Source organism: Fusarium poae, chromosome 2 (genome assembly GCF_019609905.1).
Source record: "Fusarium poae strain DAOMC 252244 chromosome 2, whole genome shotgun sequence".
Classification (NCBI taxonomy): domain Eukaryota; kingdom Fungi; phylum Ascomycota; class Sordariomycetes; order Hypocreales; family Nectriaceae; genus Fusarium; species Fusarium poae.
The window spans coordinates 9,539,987-9,556,886 of NC_058400.1; the positions used below are offsets into that span (position 1 = coordinate 9,539,987).

The 16,900-nt window shown below is 46.1% G+C and overlaps 7 protein-coding genes across 7 annotated transcripts; 4 read left to right on the forward strand and 3 right to left on the reverse strand.

The window, feature by feature from the left end:
• Positions 1–1,590: 1,590 nt before the first annotated feature.
• On the forward strand, positions 1,591–2,562 carry FPOAC1_007245 (uncharacterized protein; the record flags this gene model as incomplete). The annotated part of the gene is made up of 1 exon (XM_044851713.1): positions 1,591–2,562. The coding sequence occupies one exon, from the start codon at positions 1,591–1,593 to the stop codon at positions 2,560–2,562; it is 972 nt and encodes a 323-aa protein (XP_044710425.1).
• Positions 2,563–4,502: 1,940 nt separating this feature from the next.
• On the reverse strand, positions 4,503–5,162 carry FPOAC1_007246 (uncharacterized protein; the record flags this gene model as incomplete). The annotated part of the gene is made up of 1 exon (XM_044851714.1): positions 4,503–5,162. One exon carries the CDS (start codon positions 5,160–5,162, stop codon positions 4,503–4,505), a length of 660 nt encoding a protein of 219 aa, XP_044710426.1.
• A 670-nt stretch (positions 5,163–5,832) lies between these two features.
• FPOAC1_007247 (uncharacterized protein) lies at positions 5,833–6,316 on the forward strand (the record flags this gene model as incomplete). The annotated part of the gene is made up of 2 exons (XM_044851715.1): positions 5,833–5,835; positions 5,891–6,316. 2 exons carry the CDS (start codon positions 5,833–5,835, stop codon positions 6,314–6,316), a joined length of 429 nt encoding a protein of 142 aa, XP_044710427.1.
• A 579-nt stretch (positions 6,317–6,895) lies between these two features.
• FPOAC1_007248 (uncharacterized protein) lies at positions 6,896–7,230 on the forward strand (the record flags this gene model as incomplete). Its single annotated transcript, XM_044851716.1, has 2 exons — positions 6,896–7,063; positions 7,114–7,230. 2 exons carry the CDS (start codon positions 6,896–6,898, stop codon positions 7,228–7,230), a joined length of 285 nt encoding a protein of 94 aa, XP_044710428.1.
• Positions 7,231–7,438: 208 nt separating this feature from the next.
• Positions 7,439–12,158, reverse strand: FPOAC1_007249 (uncharacterized protein; the record flags this gene model as incomplete). Its single annotated transcript, XM_044851717.1, has 9 exons — positions 7,439–8,312; positions 8,361–8,390; positions 8,443–8,818; positions 8,881–9,447; positions 9,496–10,043; positions 10,714–10,763; positions 10,991–11,122; positions 11,629–11,727; positions 11,886–12,158. 9 exons carry the CDS (start codon positions 12,156–12,158, stop codon positions 7,439–7,441), a joined length of 2,949 nt encoding a protein of 982 aa, XP_044710429.1.
• Positions 12,159–12,412: 254 nt separating this feature from the next.
• FPOAC1_007250 (uncharacterized protein) lies at positions 12,413–14,256 on the forward strand (the record flags this gene model as incomplete). Its single annotated transcript, XM_044851718.1, has 5 exons — positions 12,413–12,898; positions 13,042–13,729; positions 13,775–13,836; positions 13,887–14,064; positions 14,111–14,256. 5 exons carry the CDS (start codon positions 12,413–12,415, stop codon positions 14,254–14,256), a joined length of 1,560 nt encoding a protein of 519 aa, XP_044710430.1.
• A 139-nt stretch (positions 14,257–14,395) lies between these two features.
• On the reverse strand, positions 14,396–14,719 carry FPOAC1_007251 (uncharacterized protein; the record flags this gene model as incomplete). Its single annotated transcript, XM_044851719.1, has 1 exon — positions 14,396–14,719. One exon carries the CDS (start codon positions 14,717–14,719, stop codon positions 14,396–14,398), a length of 324 nt encoding a protein of 107 aa, XP_044710431.1.
• Positions 14,720–16,900: the final 2,181 nt, after the last annotated feature.

A 16,900-nucleotide genomic window follows, 5' to 3' on the forward strand; every position in this document is an offset into this window, starting at 1 on the left:
CTTAGTAACTGGATACCCTGCCCTAAGGGAGCCAAAATCTGCACCCTCCCTTTTCGTTTTCCTCAAGTGGCAGGGGTCTGAGTTCTTCGTTTGTAACGCCATTTACTCTTTAGAATGTTTTCAAGGCAATACCCTTGTACACTCTCAGGTGCGTATGATCACACGATGTCATCGTTACGAAATATGTTCTCTCAGTCAAGATGTGCCGATAAACCCGGTTGTGGCTGTAAATGGCAAGCAAATGTTATGACATGATGGAAGCTTCTGGTATCTTGAGCTACTTTTTGTTGGGTAGCCTTCTGTCCCCATTCATGATTCGAGTGTTGGTTCTGATGCACCATCACCAACATTTCATTCGAGTGTGATGAGTTCTGAACTAACGCAGAGCGTGACAAGGGTCCCTAGTCACCTGGAGGTTAGCTAATTGATAGTGGAAGTGATTCGCAAGTTTGGTCAGCTACAATGGAAACAATGAGACGTATGGGTCGAAAGAATATTCATCAAGATATCACTAACTTAAAGAAGATTTGGTATTGGCTTTGTTTTCTCTAGACCGACACTGCCATTACTTTGTCATCGTCAATAGTCACCATTCCTTTCGTTTTTGCGTACTCCAAGAACCTTCGCGACTGCTCACGGCCTTCGTTCACGACTTGCCGTATAATCCTTGGACGATCAAATAACAAGAGCGACAAGAAAATAAGATTGGCAATAAACCCTATGAGAATAATGAAGCCCAAAAAGATGGCAAGTCCCCTGCACTCATCTGCTGCGCGCCAATGGCCGGTTGATTGAAGGTGAGGCCTCCAGGCTAGCATAATAGAGACGACCCGGATGCAAAGGCTAATTACAATAATTTCAAGTAGAAAGAGTGCCATATCAGCGTTACGACGGATCCGTGGTCGAAAATAAACGTTCAGGCTACAATATGGAATCATGCCCCAGATGATCGTGGGAAGAAGAATGGAGAGAAAGACGAGATAGATGCCAGTTTCTGGAATCTGGTCCGGCTGAGGCAGGGTATCACCTAGAGAAGGAAGCTCATGACAGACGACCCAAGTAAAGTAGTAGGTGCCACAAGGGATGCCCAAAAGGACAAGAGCAAAGCACGCTAGTTCAATACAGAGAATAACGCACCGAATCGTGAGGTCAAGTGGGGTAAAATGAGTGTTGCCGATTTTCATGATGGCCAGGTGAAATGGCTAATAGGTGGAAAGAACGAAGATAGAGAACGGAAATGGTTATTAAAGTTGGCCAACCCAATTTCATTCAACACAGAAGCAGTTCGCATCTGGCAGGTGTTATAGCCAACAAGATGTTGCATGAAACCTAAATTTATGGAGCCCATCCAGCATGGGTGCCAAAACCTGCACGGTGCGTCGAAGGCCCTGGTAGGGGAGCATGACATGGGTAGTGAAAACGGACCCTAGCAACGATTGTAAAGATGTGTAAAACAAGTGACGGAGGAGCAAGCAATGTATCAACCAACGAGCCGTCCGACATATAACGTGAATCCGTATTGTTACTTCTTTTCATCAGCTCCAAAGATACCTCCTCCATCTAACGCGGTTGACCGTACACAAAACTACTATGGCGACTTTCTTTCAATGTTTGCAGTCCTTCCCAATCTTGGACTGCTTGCTGTCCTATCTCTCTGCTACGGACTCGGCAATTGTGCTTGGTGTCACCGGACTTCTTTACAGCGCCGGCAATAACGCGTACGCTAGATACGTGGATATTTGCCGAGATATTCCTGAATATGCGAACTGGATGAGAAAAATGATATCGAAAGGCCATACTGTACTTCTTATCGGGAAGGACTTGGAGGAAATCGAGCTCTCCTACAAGTACCCTCTCTCTTACTGGAGAGAGCATGATCGCAGTCACGCCAGAAGCCTATGGCTAGTGGCTCTTACAACGAAAATGACAAAAGAAGGCTTGAGAAAGGCAAACCTGCTTTCTGCCATGGACGAGGATGGCGATATTGTTGACATCCCAACTTTTCCAGAACACTATCTGCGGTGCTGTCACATTGGAGGGGGTTGTATGAATGCCCTTTGCTTTCCATCCTTGTTATCGTTATCTTACAACATACCGTTACCTTCACCTTGGCCCGATTGTGCCTACGACATGATGGAGAAGCGCTCATGGCATATTCTTTCACGAGACCGTGATTCAAACATCGATTTATTCTATCTCCCTAACTATTGCTCGGAAGATATGCTTTTCGATGAGGCAACAGAAGCATCCGAGCCTTACTTTTCGGCAATCTTCGGGTCTCGAGCACCCTTCGACGAGCCGATTGCCATTCCGTACATAAACATGGTTGATGGGGAAGTCCGCGTCAGCATCACTGATCCATATAAGGACGACATGATAGAGACGTCAAACTATGTGGAATGGACTGGCGAGCAATGGTGTGAGGAATCGGATATGGATACATTTGTCTTTGCATTCTATCAAGCACGTGTCTTCCCACGAGGCAGGGGAATATACCGCCACCGATATCAATTCATGGCAATAGAGTTCACTGGTCTTGACCGCGACTTACGTAGGAACTGAAAACTGCTTGTCTGGGTCCAGTATCAGATACTGTTTATTGATTGAAGTTTTCTTTTACAATTTAGAATGACCATATCCATCAAGACTTGGAAGATCCCACTTTTCTATAAGCATTAGTAGACCTTTCATAACTCCAAAGTCACGATATAAATGAGCATCTTAAACTAGGTGAAACAACTACCGGGCTTAGTCAAGTCAAGGCAGAGTTGTTACCCGCGCTCACTTCAAGAGATGCCACTTTGATCTGTTGAATTTCTTTTTTTTAAAGGCCATTGGCATAACCAGACGGTGGCCATGAGACACTGAATGATTCCCCGTAGTCTACCGGGTTATGGAAGCCGCACCAAGCCAAGCAAGGTGCCGAAAGCCGTCAACATGCTGAGTTAAACACATCGCAAGGTACGAACAGGGTTGCGGAAAATAGTCCCCGGCGCTTTCTTTATAGAGTAGTCTAGAACCATTCTTTCCATCGTCTTGATATTGTCAATACTTTCCTTCTCGTATAGATGATGACCTTTCGAGTTTCGTTCATCAAGATGGCAACTGCGAGAAGACAAAGTAACATAGAACGGACAAGATGGCGAAACAAATGTCGTGAGGCATTATGCAATCATATTAGTGGGATTTAGGTAGCCTGTTGCCTTGTAACTGCTGACCAATCATAGATACCAACTTGGGACTCACACTTGATCCATCCCAAGTTAGACTGCATCCCGTTCGCGAAGATCCTTATCGCTGGGTTGTTCGCCCTGGGAAGGAATACCTTTTCGAAAAGAACCTCAGCGATCAATCCATTGGGGCATATAAAGAGCTATGCGATGGTATCGACAAATACTTTGAAGCCACTCAATCAACCTCACTCCTCCAGAGCGATCAGGTGGAACGGGACAATCTCGTAAGAGTCCTCAAACTCATGGATCGTCTAAACCTGACTGAGGCAGGACACATCCAGAAAGGCCACCATCAGTTTCACATCACAGATAAACGAGCTACAGGTACAAAAGGACTATGCCTTACAAGAATTAAACCTGTTGAAAAGTCAACTCGATGCAGAAGTAAAGCTCAGGATCACTTTGGAGGAAAAACTGCAGGTGTCATATGAGAGACAGGAAGGTCTAGAACGAGAGCTGCAAAGATCTGAAAACCGGGAAAGATACTTTCGCAATGCGGCCCTTGACTATTCCCAAGAGATAGCCAAAATCGCGCCAGCTTTAAACAAGTTGACAGAAAGGACTTATTTCACAGATTTAGGTTTTCTATAGAAAAAAAAGCTATTGTATCGTTATGCATCTTGGGCTACACAAATAAACTCACCAAAAAGATATTAAAGACCCCGCTAGAGAGTCTGCCTGAGAACGCTACGGTTGCATCGAATGCCAATTTGTCTGACAGCTTTCCCCTGCGATACATAAAGTCCCGGGGATCGAAAAGTGACCCCCTGTTTTTTATGATTAGAGCTAGGGGGTGCGCGCTCCGCAGCTTTATTCAAAAGCCCCTCCTCGCCCAAACTTTACTCTCTGATACGAGCAGAAACTATTTCACCATGACCAACGAATTCAGTCAGTTGACCAATGAAATATTAGAAAGATTGGACGACATGGGATCGAACACCATGAGATCGAGCGAAGTCTCGAAGCTTATCAGAAGCCTCACAGCAGAGATGGCATTACTTAGAGAAGAAATCGGACAACAACATACTCGCCTCACGGCATCTACTGCCATTTTGAAGGAAACCAGCCAGATCATTCAAATTGCCACGGATGCAGCAGAGTCGTTTAAGGGGAAGGTAATCAATGCGGAAAGCGTTTGGGCTAGTTACTGGGGAATATTAAAGGAGTGTGAGGAAGCTATCTTTGAAATAGAATCTATTTGCTCGCGGGGCGCCTAACCAGCTACCAGCACACATTGCTTTTCGATGTGGCAATTTTGTTTAGTATAGCCTATTTGTCCAAGTCCAACCTTCTTTCGTGGTCGTGCAGCAGTCCCAAAATCTCATCCATCATTCCCTTCAGCTCGGTTCCTCTTTTAGTCTGTTGAGCTTTCCATTCCAGCAGTTCATCTATCTTTGCCTCCAAGTCAACGATTCTAGCCAAGAGAAAAGGATCATTCAAAGGATCTGTGTTGTGTGATATTGGCTCAGCGTCCGTTTGTCTTTTCCCATTGTTGCTGGTCATGGCACCAGAACTTGACCGTAGGCAGCCTAACTCCAACTGTTCAATTTCCACAGAGTTTTCGACGACAGGAACGTCTTCTGAGATGTGATCGGGGTTTTGGAATGATTGAACAGAGATGCCGGTATCCAGTACTGTAGGAATGTACAATTCGTCTGGCATGTCAACAGTCATCTGCTCAGTATCTACCAAGTTCACTTGCTCTATGCATGCAAGCCCAAAGTTGTCTGAATAGTCTTGCAGCAAGTCAAGTCCTTCCCCATAAAGCCCAATTGGGCCCAATGTTCCATCAGATGAGGGATGCTCAGTGATGCTTGGCGTCCATGTCGTGTCGGCTAGAGGTGGATCTGCAGGTAGCGGAGGACTGGAAGAAGCCAATAAGAAAGAATCGAAGCCATGGGCAAACGCACCATCATCGCTAAAGCTCATTTTTGACTCGATGTCGTAGACCTGGAATGTAATGGAAAGTAAGTTGTGTTAGTCTATGTCCCCTTCTTCGGCTTTTTGACCTTGCTGGAGCGGAGCGTCCGTTCAGCCGAGAGACTTGTCCAGTTTTACCACCAACATCTACCTCCTCAGTTTTTGTTGGTTGCGAGTCTGTTGGTTACCTTGGAGCAAAACATTTCCAAGTTGATGATTGAAAATCGACATGGGTGCAAATTGCAATCCCATGTTGATGTTTTTCGCACCCCTGACCATGCTCAGGGCGTACGTCATGCTTTCCCGCACAAAGCGGTTAACGTTGCAAGAAGATGTTTAATTGGTGGTACCAGCTAGCTGGGAGACCGTTTCATTGGTCACTTTGCGGGACTTTGCGTCAAAGCCATTTATGGAGACTACATGACACGGGATAATTGACTCCCGGAAAGCCCGGAGTCATTTCCTGCCACCCTGGCTCGATAATCACCGAGGAGCTCTAAGTGCGGACTGCAAATAACAAGGGGACCAAAAACGAAACAATCAACATTCTTGATCACTTACAGGTTCCGGCATGTCATATGATATATACTTCAAGTGCTTCTCGTCGCTCACAAACAAACTTAAGACTAAGGTTTTAAGCCTCGCTCTACACTTGTCAACCTAGACAGTTAATTTCACAATGGTATGGAATCCAAATTCAAAACGCTTAAGAATACCCCCAACTGATCTTTTACTAGAGCTATCAACATCAGCTACCTGCTGTGCCAGAGAACTCGGTCGTGGCGACCTGGCAGCAGCCAGCGCCTTTGCCGCAGCAAGCTGTGCACCCATCTTGCTTTGTATCTCGACTGGCAGGGGAACTACTCCTTTCTCGTACCGATAACATGAACTTGCGTCACATGAGTACACAGTTACAGAAGGATGTTGGCTGTTGGCGACAAGAGTATGAACGACTCCTTGTCGAGCACTGGAAAGTCTTGGAACATAATACCAGTCTCCTGGGCCAGGTTTCGAGACTCAAAGAACAGATCCGGGTGACTAGGTCCAAGCGTACCAACAATAGAACTCGCCGCGACGACAGTACTGTTGCGATTCCTGTTGAGACGGCTAGCAGCGATAACGATCCAGCAAATGATCAGGTAGCTAGTGGCGCCGGTTATTAAGTCAAGATGAAGTTTAGCTCGGTCGGGACATGGCGATGAAGTAGGTTGTTACTTGTGTACTGCGTATCAATCAATATGGATCCATTCTACATGCCTACACTTACTAGCCCTGTGACTAGACGTCGAATCCTTGCACCAACAGACAGTGTAATCCTTGTGACTAAGTTTGGTGCCCTGCTTTTCCCCTGGCACGAAGCAAAGGAATTGACTGACGGATGACGAAACCTGCACCCTTGTTTAATTAGAGTTTGCCGATAACTAGGTATACAATTTGTGTACCTTTGTGAAGTGGGGAATGATGAGACCAACCATGGAATGATATAGCAACCAACGTCCCCTGTAGGAGATTTTGCAAGGTCACGGAACCATGAATTCTCAAGGTCCGAGGCGCGTAGCACTGTTGTACCTCAGGTAGGGGTGGTGTTTTTAGCCCCTGCGAGTTGATGATGGTTCAACTGGCAAGACACCCTTTTAAGGGCAATGGAACCTGCTCCACACGTAAACCCAACAGCGACGACTTGAATAACAAAAGGCTAAAACAGCACTTTTACATCGACCTAAGAAGATAATTTCTCAGTCATGTCTCACCCCAAAGTCACCAGGCGCAAAAGGCGCACCGAGACTTTGAAGAACAAGATGAAGGAATACTCTGACATCTTTAACGTGAATATCGCCATAATCATTCAAGACAGAGCCACGATGCAAAAACAAACCTTCACATTCTCACACGACCCTGGTTGGTTTATCGTGAGTTTCGCAGTACCGGTACTTGATATACGCTGACCATAGTATTACAGACTCCAAGTAGCTCTTCGCAGTCCAGTGAAATAGTAACCTGGCCGGAAAACAAACTCTCTAATGCAGAGCGTCTGAAGCAACGATTTGAGCAGCTGAACTTCGAGTGCCCACCCTGAGAAGAGTTTAAGGTGCCCTTGTCCATACTTGTGTGTCAGATGAGAAATTAGCCTCTTGTAGAATGGAAAGTATTAAACCAAAGCAACAAACAAACAAAGATAGACCAAATTGCGCGAATTTAGTATGTCCAAGTCTAGACTAAATATATACCTATTTTCAGCCTTATGGTTTCCAACTTCTGGCCCCATCCTTTCTTTTCGTGACCTTTTAAAACGATAAGCAAGCCACACAACGTCGTCTACGCTTTGATGGTCGACTACAAGCCACCTCCCGCGTTCTCTTCTTGTGTATTCGTGTCCCGAAAACAGCCGTTGCTGGTCCTCTGGCAATAAGCTTTGGAACATTGTAAGGTGACCCACTGAGCGGGAAGGCACGCGTGCTTCCCTCTTCCTTGAGTTCAATCAAGAGAGGCTGACCTGTCGTGCATTCGATAGCTTGGCGAATGTTACCATGCTCGTCTGTCTCTACTCCAGGCCGGGTAGACCTTCCATTGATATATATTGTCGACCTGCGTAATTTCTCGGCAATTTTAGGTATCGCTGGGTCCCGCCCCTTTCGCGTGCAGAGTATGTGACCACTAATGCGAAACTTGGATCCAGCTCTTTGGGGCAAGGTGTCCAACTCGAAGTAAAAGAGAGTGGCGAACAAGTGGTAGGCGATGTCTGGCACAGATTTAAGTAACATAGCATCGTGGTACACCATCGAAGTCAGCATGGGCATTGATGCAGTGTCGTCAAGAGAGGGTGGTTGAGTAATCGTGAGGTCCAGTCTGTATCGGCTACCATTCCTTCCTGGTCTGTTGCCAATACTTGTAACATCGTTCCAAATTTTCTTTCCTTGCATTAGTGACATGTATCCTCGTTTCAGTCGAACGAGACAATTGTCTCTGATAAACCGTGGCTCCCGGTCTACAAGCGGGATATCTGGTGACGTCCCGGTGCCGACGTTCAATACAAGGTCCGGCTGCGGATTCCCATTCATCGCTGCAAACTCGGCTAAAGCGATTATGATAGGGTTGTTTGCTACAACTCCAGCATCCTGAAGTGTTCCTATACCAGGTAGATATTTCGCTGGGAAGTATCTAGAAACATAGTCAGCCTTAGCTTGCGTATCTCATAAATTAGCTTACAGCGGGGCAGCTGAGGTACTGCGTCCTCTCCTAGGGCATTAGTCATTGATTCACAATTGTCCTCAAGGCATTCAATACTCACACTTCCCATGTCTTGACAGATTCCGCCCCCGTAAGAACCCTATAGCCGGTTCTTTCCCGCCCAGTACCATTGTAGTTCGTGAATAAACAGAGGGAGGGCTGGCAGATAGTGGCGGCTGGGATGCCAATCTTAGCTCCTATTTTTTGGGCATAAGAGGCTTCGGTCAGTTCTGCCTCACCAAATGCCCTTTTCAACGCTGCCTCGATGTCGTCCTCGGCATATAGTGCGTCTGATAGAATAGCCCGAATCCAATTCACGCCTGGTAAAGACCAAGTCGACGGAGGCCTGAACGCAAATTTTGCTAATTCCTCAAACTCAACAGTACACTGTTCCACTGACCAGCCGTTGACAAATAAAGCAAGAACAATCAAGGCGCCTGATACCAGTTAGCTAGAGATCTTATAGAGCTTTACAGTCAGGTGACTCAAAAAAACATACCAGCACTGACACCGTATGCTAAAGTGAAGAACTCTTGAATCGGAATTGGAAGGCCAAGTCGTTTTTGAACCTGATTCAGGATAGCTGGGGGAATTATTCCACGAATACCACCCCCGTCAATACATAATATTGAGTGGCCAGCTGTCGGTGGACGAATACGCACCAACAAGTTAGTAACCTTCCCGTCCAGCAGGCAGTGCGTGAGCGAGAACAGATATGGGTCGGCCTTCCCCGATTCGCCAAATGCTTGCAGACAATTCTCACAAATCCAATGACCACATGAAATCTTATGTTGTGGAACTTGTGTCAGACATGAGAAGCAGGTTTTGTTGCTCTTGATGTTTTCCCAGCGGTCTAAGCGAGTGATAAGTGCCGATCTATGCACGGATACTGCTGTCTCGCCTTGCCTGAGGCGATCAAACAAGCTAGTAAAGGTCTCCATAATGGAACTTGCAAGGCTGCTCGGAAGAAGCAGACCGTCACTGCGATTCATCGTAGCCGTCTGTTTGCAAGCTTCCACACAGGCATCCTGGTACAGATATTTGAATACATCTTGAGGATTAAACACTATGTTTGTTAACAATAATGTACACACATGCTCGGTCGGGAACTCACAATGCATGTCAGGCAGGTAGTGGTCGCATAACAAACTTGAAGCGATAATGGGAGATGCAAAGGAAAGAAGATCCCCTGCTGAAGGCAGGTGATTCATAAAGTTGACAAGATGGCCTGTCAAATCTGTTGAAACCGGAAGATCGCGCCGTGCACTTCGAATTGGGTTGAAAGGTTGCTGGTGTAAGGTGGCGGCTGACTCGAAAGCCCTTTCGAAAAGAGTATTCAGATGCTCAGCGGATAACAGCAATCCTGAATCTCGACGTCTTTGACGGACAACTGATACATACTGGCGCAAGTGCCCTTGGATCATAGCAGGAGGACCTCCGTCAGATATGTTAATGAACTTGGAATCGAAGAAGTAACAGCTCAACGCACGCGAGGTTAACGTTTGTATGGTTGAGGCCAAAACTTGTTCTGCAACCACGGCGGCATTTGGCTGCTGAAGATGCTTATCGTGGAGTAGGACCACTAGTGACGGTTGCCAGACCGGACAATCTTCAGTTGGCCAAGTGGCGATCCAGCGCGCGATTTTGGCCAAGTCTGATAGACTATACGAGTGAAAGCAAAAGACGTCAACAAATGGATACAACAAACGAGAGCAAACGAGCTCTTGTGACTCCATGACGGATGTTCTACTCGCCAGCAAAGTTTCTGCCTTAGGCACGCAACAGCGGAACCTCCTCTTTGAGTTGAAGGAGGGCAGATCCATGTTGGCCAGTAATAGAGGTTGTTCATTTGCTGTTCCTTGATCAAGGTCTAAGCAAAGTGTTCCAGGGCAGCGCTTAGGTTTCTTGATCGAACAGGCTGGCTGACGGCTATCAATCAGGACATTGACGCTTGGGCATGAAGCTTCAGGGTCAAGTGAGGAAGTAAGTTGTTCCAATCTCCCTGTATGCAGTATCGCTGGGCTATTGCCGCCGGAGACCCATATCCAGTGGTTACAGTGTAGGCTCGTCATATTGCTTGTGCCCGTGGCCTCTCTGTAAAAGCGACAGGCCGAAGCCGTTGTAATTAATGTGCGTATGGATTGAAAAGTGATCGGTCAGTTTTGGGCACAACCCAGTTTCGAACACCGCTGTTCTGTAAACCCCCCGTATTCCGGGACACGAAACCAGCACCCACGGCTATTCTGTCTACCACGTCTGCATAAAGGGACTACCATGCCAGCACTAACATACTGTGGGTGACTTTCCCCATCACGAAAATGAACTTGCATACCTGCGATATTTGCCGCCGCCCTCGCTCAGAAGAGTTCCATCGTCGTTATCCTGCTGGTCAGGGGTATCCTCGCACGCATTCCGTATGCAGGCGATGTCGCCACAAATTTAGGAACAAATCATGCGAGCGGCCGGTTTCGAAAGAAAGACAAGATCAGAAGTCTAAGAACCCTCTTGTACATATCATGAGTACTGCCTTTGTTACGGTCAAGATTGTCTGCCGGGCTCTCATAAACCGGCATGGCCTCGATGTCCACATCCATCATCACCATTGGTACCATGGTAATGAAGATGAGAAACATTGTCCTGATCAGGATGTTGAGGCGCTTCAGAAGACTGTGGCTCAGAAGAACTCTCACTCCAAAGGGGAGAGCATTGCCATAGGCGAGCCGCTTACACAAATCGCTGAGCTACCTGATAGCCCTGCACCAGCTCGATGCGAGCTACCAGCGTATCAAGAGTCGGAGGTTGATGTCTCTCCTCCTCGAGTGAAAGAAAAGCCAGCACTTCATTTTCGAGTATCAGACTACATTGCTTAGGTAACTCAATGTTCGCAGCAATAAATGTTACAAGGGAAATAGTTGGGCATCCTGTTCTCTAATAAACTCGTGGTACAGATAACACCATAGTGGGGGAGGTGTAGGGTAGAGAAATAAAAGAAGTCAGATTCAATTGGGCTGCATGTGTACAATACATGAACTGCAACCGTGGCCTGTATACAGAAGAATATTTTCTTCCAAGTGTGGTATTATCAGATACTTGAGAGCTACTTGAATGATGGCTGATAGATAGATGGGTTTGGTGGCTACTGACCACGGATGGAACCCATTTCCTGTTTTAAATGCCGCAAAAACCAAAATTGATATAGCAATGCCATCAAGCCCATGAAAACTGTACAGAAACCTGCAACACTGACCGTCACTATAGCTGTTACCGACCAATTGCCATCTTGTGCGGTGTAGACATTAGTGAGGCTAGCTACCAAAGCCATCAATGCATTAAGTAGTCCAGGGCTCTGATATATTAGTATATGTTGATCAAGATCTGGAGACATACTAACAGAAAGATACGATAAACGAGCCAGAACCAATTGTGCTTGAGGTTCCACCATGCCCACAGGATGCCTAATATGCCAATGATGCAAGAAAAGCTCCCGATATATAGCAGAGGTACGTTGCGGACAGCACGTTGTAGGATGCGCCCAGCTTGGTTGCGATCAAGTACTCCACTGCGACTGATAGACGTAAAGGTTCCAGGAAACACAACGAATCCGGCAAGAAGGAGCCAGTTGGAGAGCGAAGCAAGGAAGTTCCAACGAAGTGGCACTTCGTGCGACTCCACAACCATTCTATCATAGGATGAGAAGTTTTCAGATGGAAGCGGTGCCTGAGAGGGTTTCGGGGAGGTTTCCTCGCGATCTCTAGAGTCACTTCTTTTGGTGTTCATTTTGACGAAGATGTGGTGGTTTTCACTCAAGTTATGGTCAACCAATCCTATCATTTGTGTGTAGAGGCGCGGGCTTTTATGTGCTTCGCAGAGCGTGTCTGGTTTCGGCACCCTTCGTATCCTTGACAAACATGCTTCTAAGCTCGCAACCGTTTTCAGGGGTCAGAGTGCGGGTTTCGTATACCTGATATTAATTGTTAAGCCTGCTTATCAGCCACTTATCATTGTCGTCCTTCGATCTTAAACCTGCCACCATGGACCCCACCAATCTCTATGGAATTTGCATAGGAAGCATTGTCTTCTTGCTTGTGGTTTTGTCATTTTGTCATTCACTATTCCAAGCCATATTTAAGCGAGCGCGTCGTTTCTTCCTTCGTCAAATTTACTTCTCGCTGCTTCCCCGGTGGCTTGGCGGGTATTTCAGACTATCACGATACTGCGGCTTGTTGATCATCCTATATATCAATGCTAATATCTGCTTACTTGCTCTCGATCTCCAAGACAAGTCGGACTTTATACGAAGACTTGGAAGAGCGGCCTTGACAAATCTTGTCCCCCTCTGTGCCGGTGGCCGTTTCAATCCAATTGCGAATCTTCTTGCCATTCGTACGGATAACTATCTTCTGCTACATAAATGTATAGGGATAGTTTTTATCATTGAAACGGCTATGCACTCCGTATTGTCGTGGAATGGCGACGTTATCGATCTCAGGAGATGGTCTGATAAAGCGGGTCTGATTGTGAGTAAACGATTGAAATTCTCCCAAACGTTAAAAGCAACAAAGGGGATTGTTGGTCTTCATATGCAATACGAATTAATTCTAATATCAAGAGCAACTGTAACTTTCATCAATGTGGAAGATTCACGCTGACAACTTTAAAGGCCGCAAGCTCAGTAGGTGCTCTCGCCTTGACATCGTTCCCTACCATCTGGCGATGGATGTACGAGTCTTCGTCAGCCTTGCACCTAGCTTTTTCAACTACAGCTGTCATAAGTCTCTGGTTTCACCTTACTCCAACAACACTTATAGAAACGCCCAGACTATATCTTGTTCTAGCAATATCGGCATTCATATTTGTCAAGGCACTTAGGCTTCTTAAAATTCTTTTTATCAACATTTCAGCTGCGTCTATTTCTACCGCCAGTATTCAACAAATTGGAAATGGTATAGAAATCCAGGTAAGTATGCCCCGTCCTCTGAAATATCGTGCTGGGCAATTTGTATTCCTGAGCATTCCGAGGCTTGCTGCTTTCCAGTTTCACCCTTTTCAAGTTGCCTGGGAGTACCTCGGCAACGACGGACGCCAGGTTCTTGTATTTGTTATTCAGCCGCGTCACGGTTTCACAGGGCGACTTCGCTTGGCAAATCCAACGAAAGATTATACAGCGTTCATAGAAGGGCCGTACGGAAATCCCACTGCTCTAGATCAGTATGGAACGGTATTGCTCTTTGCTACAGGTATCGGTATTGCAGGTCAACTGTCCTATATGAAGGAGCAACTGCGGCTTTACAGAGGATGGCAAACAAAAACCCGAAGACATGTCCTGTTTTGGGAAATGGATGCCGAAGGTATATTTTGCTATGGCTACTTGAGCTTTAGCTAACCTTTTCAAGAGTACAGGTATTGGGTGAACGAATGGATCAACGAAATTTTGTCATGGAACATCGATTACGTTGTTTTTGTCCCCCAGATAGCTTGCGATAGGGAAGACTAATTCCATTGTAGGACATCCAGCTTTACGTACGAGGGCAGTTCCTGGCCAAAGATGCTGAGAAAGGTGTATCCATGAAGAAAGGAGAAAGACTCCTCCGGCTTACCTTGAACTATTTCGCTATGGAACCGGAGAACCTGATACACGCGGAGATCCAAAGGCGGGAGGGCCGAGGACGTATGCTCGTGTCACGTAAGTCTTCTCCGCTATAATCCTTGGTATGAAACTTATATTGCAGTCTGTACGGATTCTTCTACGGCTAGAACAGTAACCAAGGTGATGCGCCCCCTGCTCGGAGACGATATCGACCTAGTAGAGCTAGACTTTTGTCCATGGTCGGGATCGAGACGTCGCGAAGAGCCTATACCGGGGGTTTGCGATTGAGTGAAGGTTGGCAGAGAATAGAAACCAAGCGACGTCTGATTATCTTTCTTCTATCATGAATTCAATTGATACATATATAGCTCTGGTAGCTTTCTATACATTTGTTTCTCTGCGTTGTCGCTTCCAGTACCCAAATCCGTCATTCCGCCATTTCTGATTGCCCTCCTTCAATCTGCTGTAACCCCTTGTGAAATGCAATAACTGCTAGCTGAAGCCGATCAATGACATATTCAACTTCTTCACAAAGGTATTCGCCCAATCGTCGTACGTCTTGAAGGTAAGCGACTTCTGCACGAAGGCGCCCAACTTCGCGGGTTCTTTCCACGATGATATCCTGTGGTGATTGATTGGTGGAAACCTTGCTGGCTTCAAGTTTGTCGCGAGTGGCCTCTAGAGAGACGGATTCGCCATGTGCTTTTGCAATCTCTCTGTCGATAGGGCGTGGACTAGCTGGTCGATCCATATTTTCACAATTGAAAAGCGTTTGAGAAGGTTGATTCTACGTGCGAGCGTCCCAGGCTGTTCGTTGAAGCATCGGCTTCATTCGTGCCATCTCTATTAAACCTGTTGACAGGGGTGTGATGATCGAAAATGGCACCCCTGCACTCTTGAAGTGTTTTAGCTTTGATGTCAGGGTCGTTTTTTCTCGTCACTTCCAGGGTACTGGTTTCGGCTAGCTAAGCGTGCTAGGGTGTTCATTCCCGGCCCCCCGCTAAGTCCAATATTGCCTTCCAGGACAGGATTTGCGCTTCAATAAGTATAATCATACGCCAGTGACAATAGCTTTTAGGACATAACTCTGTCAGTTCTTATTCAAATCCCGAACCTCGCAGCCCAAACTGTTCTTGCTAGCGCCAAGCACACTCACCTTCAAAACCTAGCTATTTTAATATGGGGTTATGTGGTTAGTATTAAATAGATACATATTGAACTTGTCATAATGGCTAAGAATAGCAGGAAAACATGCAGCCGTGGATACAGTCCCTGAATCTTACAAACATGTCGACGATGTTTTGATGGCATTGCCTGCAATTATCGCGACAATGATTATAACATCTGACAGGTTCCCGGACCAGCGAAAAACAATTTATAGCGACTTTGCAACAGGATTATTAGGCAGCGCTATTATCTTAAGTATCATCGGGTTCACTTTCAATAAGATGGTTGTCTTGAAGCCCGCTGGCCACGAACGTCTCACTACCCGCGAGCTGTGGATTTCGTCAAGTTTGGTTGATGTCAGTATTATCAAACTACTGGGTGGACTCTTGGCTTGGTCGATAGACAGGTACCCCGCCTGGGTCAATGCATTGCTTGGGGGAGAGGCTCTTATACTCCTGCTAGTCACAATGTTGCTATCCTTCAAGACCTGCGCAGAGGTATCTGGAGACCAGAAGCAGTCGGTTGCAGAAAGCCAAGTCCTCTTCAATATCACGTCATAGCTCTATTGTACATACCTCTGATGAACATCATTTAAACCAATGAGATAGAAAAGGTTTTTATTTGTCATTTGGGTTCCATTGTCCTCGGTGGAAGTTGAGGCCAAATTTCTATCCAGTTGTACGGCACGAGAGAGAATGAGAAATCCTTTGTCTTTTCTGAAACGACAATCTGAACCCCAGCAATAACTGTTACCTAATAAGCAAAGCAGAAGTTTTCTGGAAAGGCCGAACTAACCGGACCAGAGTCTAAGCGCGCTAGCCGCTGAACTATGATCCAGAAATGAGTGATGCGGTCTCCAGAAGACAATCGCTCGTAGTCAATAGATCTCAATTTGATAATCAGTATCCACTATGCATGAAGACCACTTCTTGACTCCTCCACCTCCTATAATTTGTGCTGGGGCTATATCTAATGGCCCTCCACGATAGTACTAGTTGCCACACTGATTCCTCAACCCCTCTGCGCCACGTCCCTATGATATCCGTAAATCAGGCATCCATGACTGTAAAGGCCCGGTCGCCCGTTACCTATTGCCTTCAGTCAAATAGAACTTGTGTAGGATTAAGAGAACTTACATGCACTCCAAATCTCGTCCAGAATTTTATTGCAACTGTCTCCCCACGCCATCTTGTCAATGAAAACATTTGGGCATGTCAGCTTCCATTTCACCCAAAGGCTATACCAAGTCCCATTTCTAAAATAGTCTCGTTCTATAGATTTGGTTCTGTTGACTGGGCTCGTACTTTCGATGTAAACGCAAAACCTGGACGAGATGTCTTGGAACACCTCTATGGGAGGAGGTTCTCTGACGGGCAACCCTTGGCATGTAATGTCAGTTGTGTTTGCAAAGGCTTTGTATATCCAGGCGAAAATAATAAGCCAGTTGTTGTATTTCATCTCGTGCAAGTTGAATAGGCGAATGCTTTCTTTAACCTTCAATAGGATGGAAGCGATCTTAGTCGTCTTTTAGTGTCAATGGGAAATTGTCATTGAATATATTCGTTCAAATCTAACTAATACTGAAAAGCTAAAAATCAGCCCTCTTGTAGTCCCAAAAGGGTGCACCTTGTATCAGTCGAAATCTTTGCTGTCATTTTGGTTTTCTCGATAAGATCGAGTGAAGGAATGTTCGACCTGGACACGAATATTGACCTAGGTACGTCAGTAGAAGCTAGAATATGCTCCCTGGCAGTGCTTTACAGGG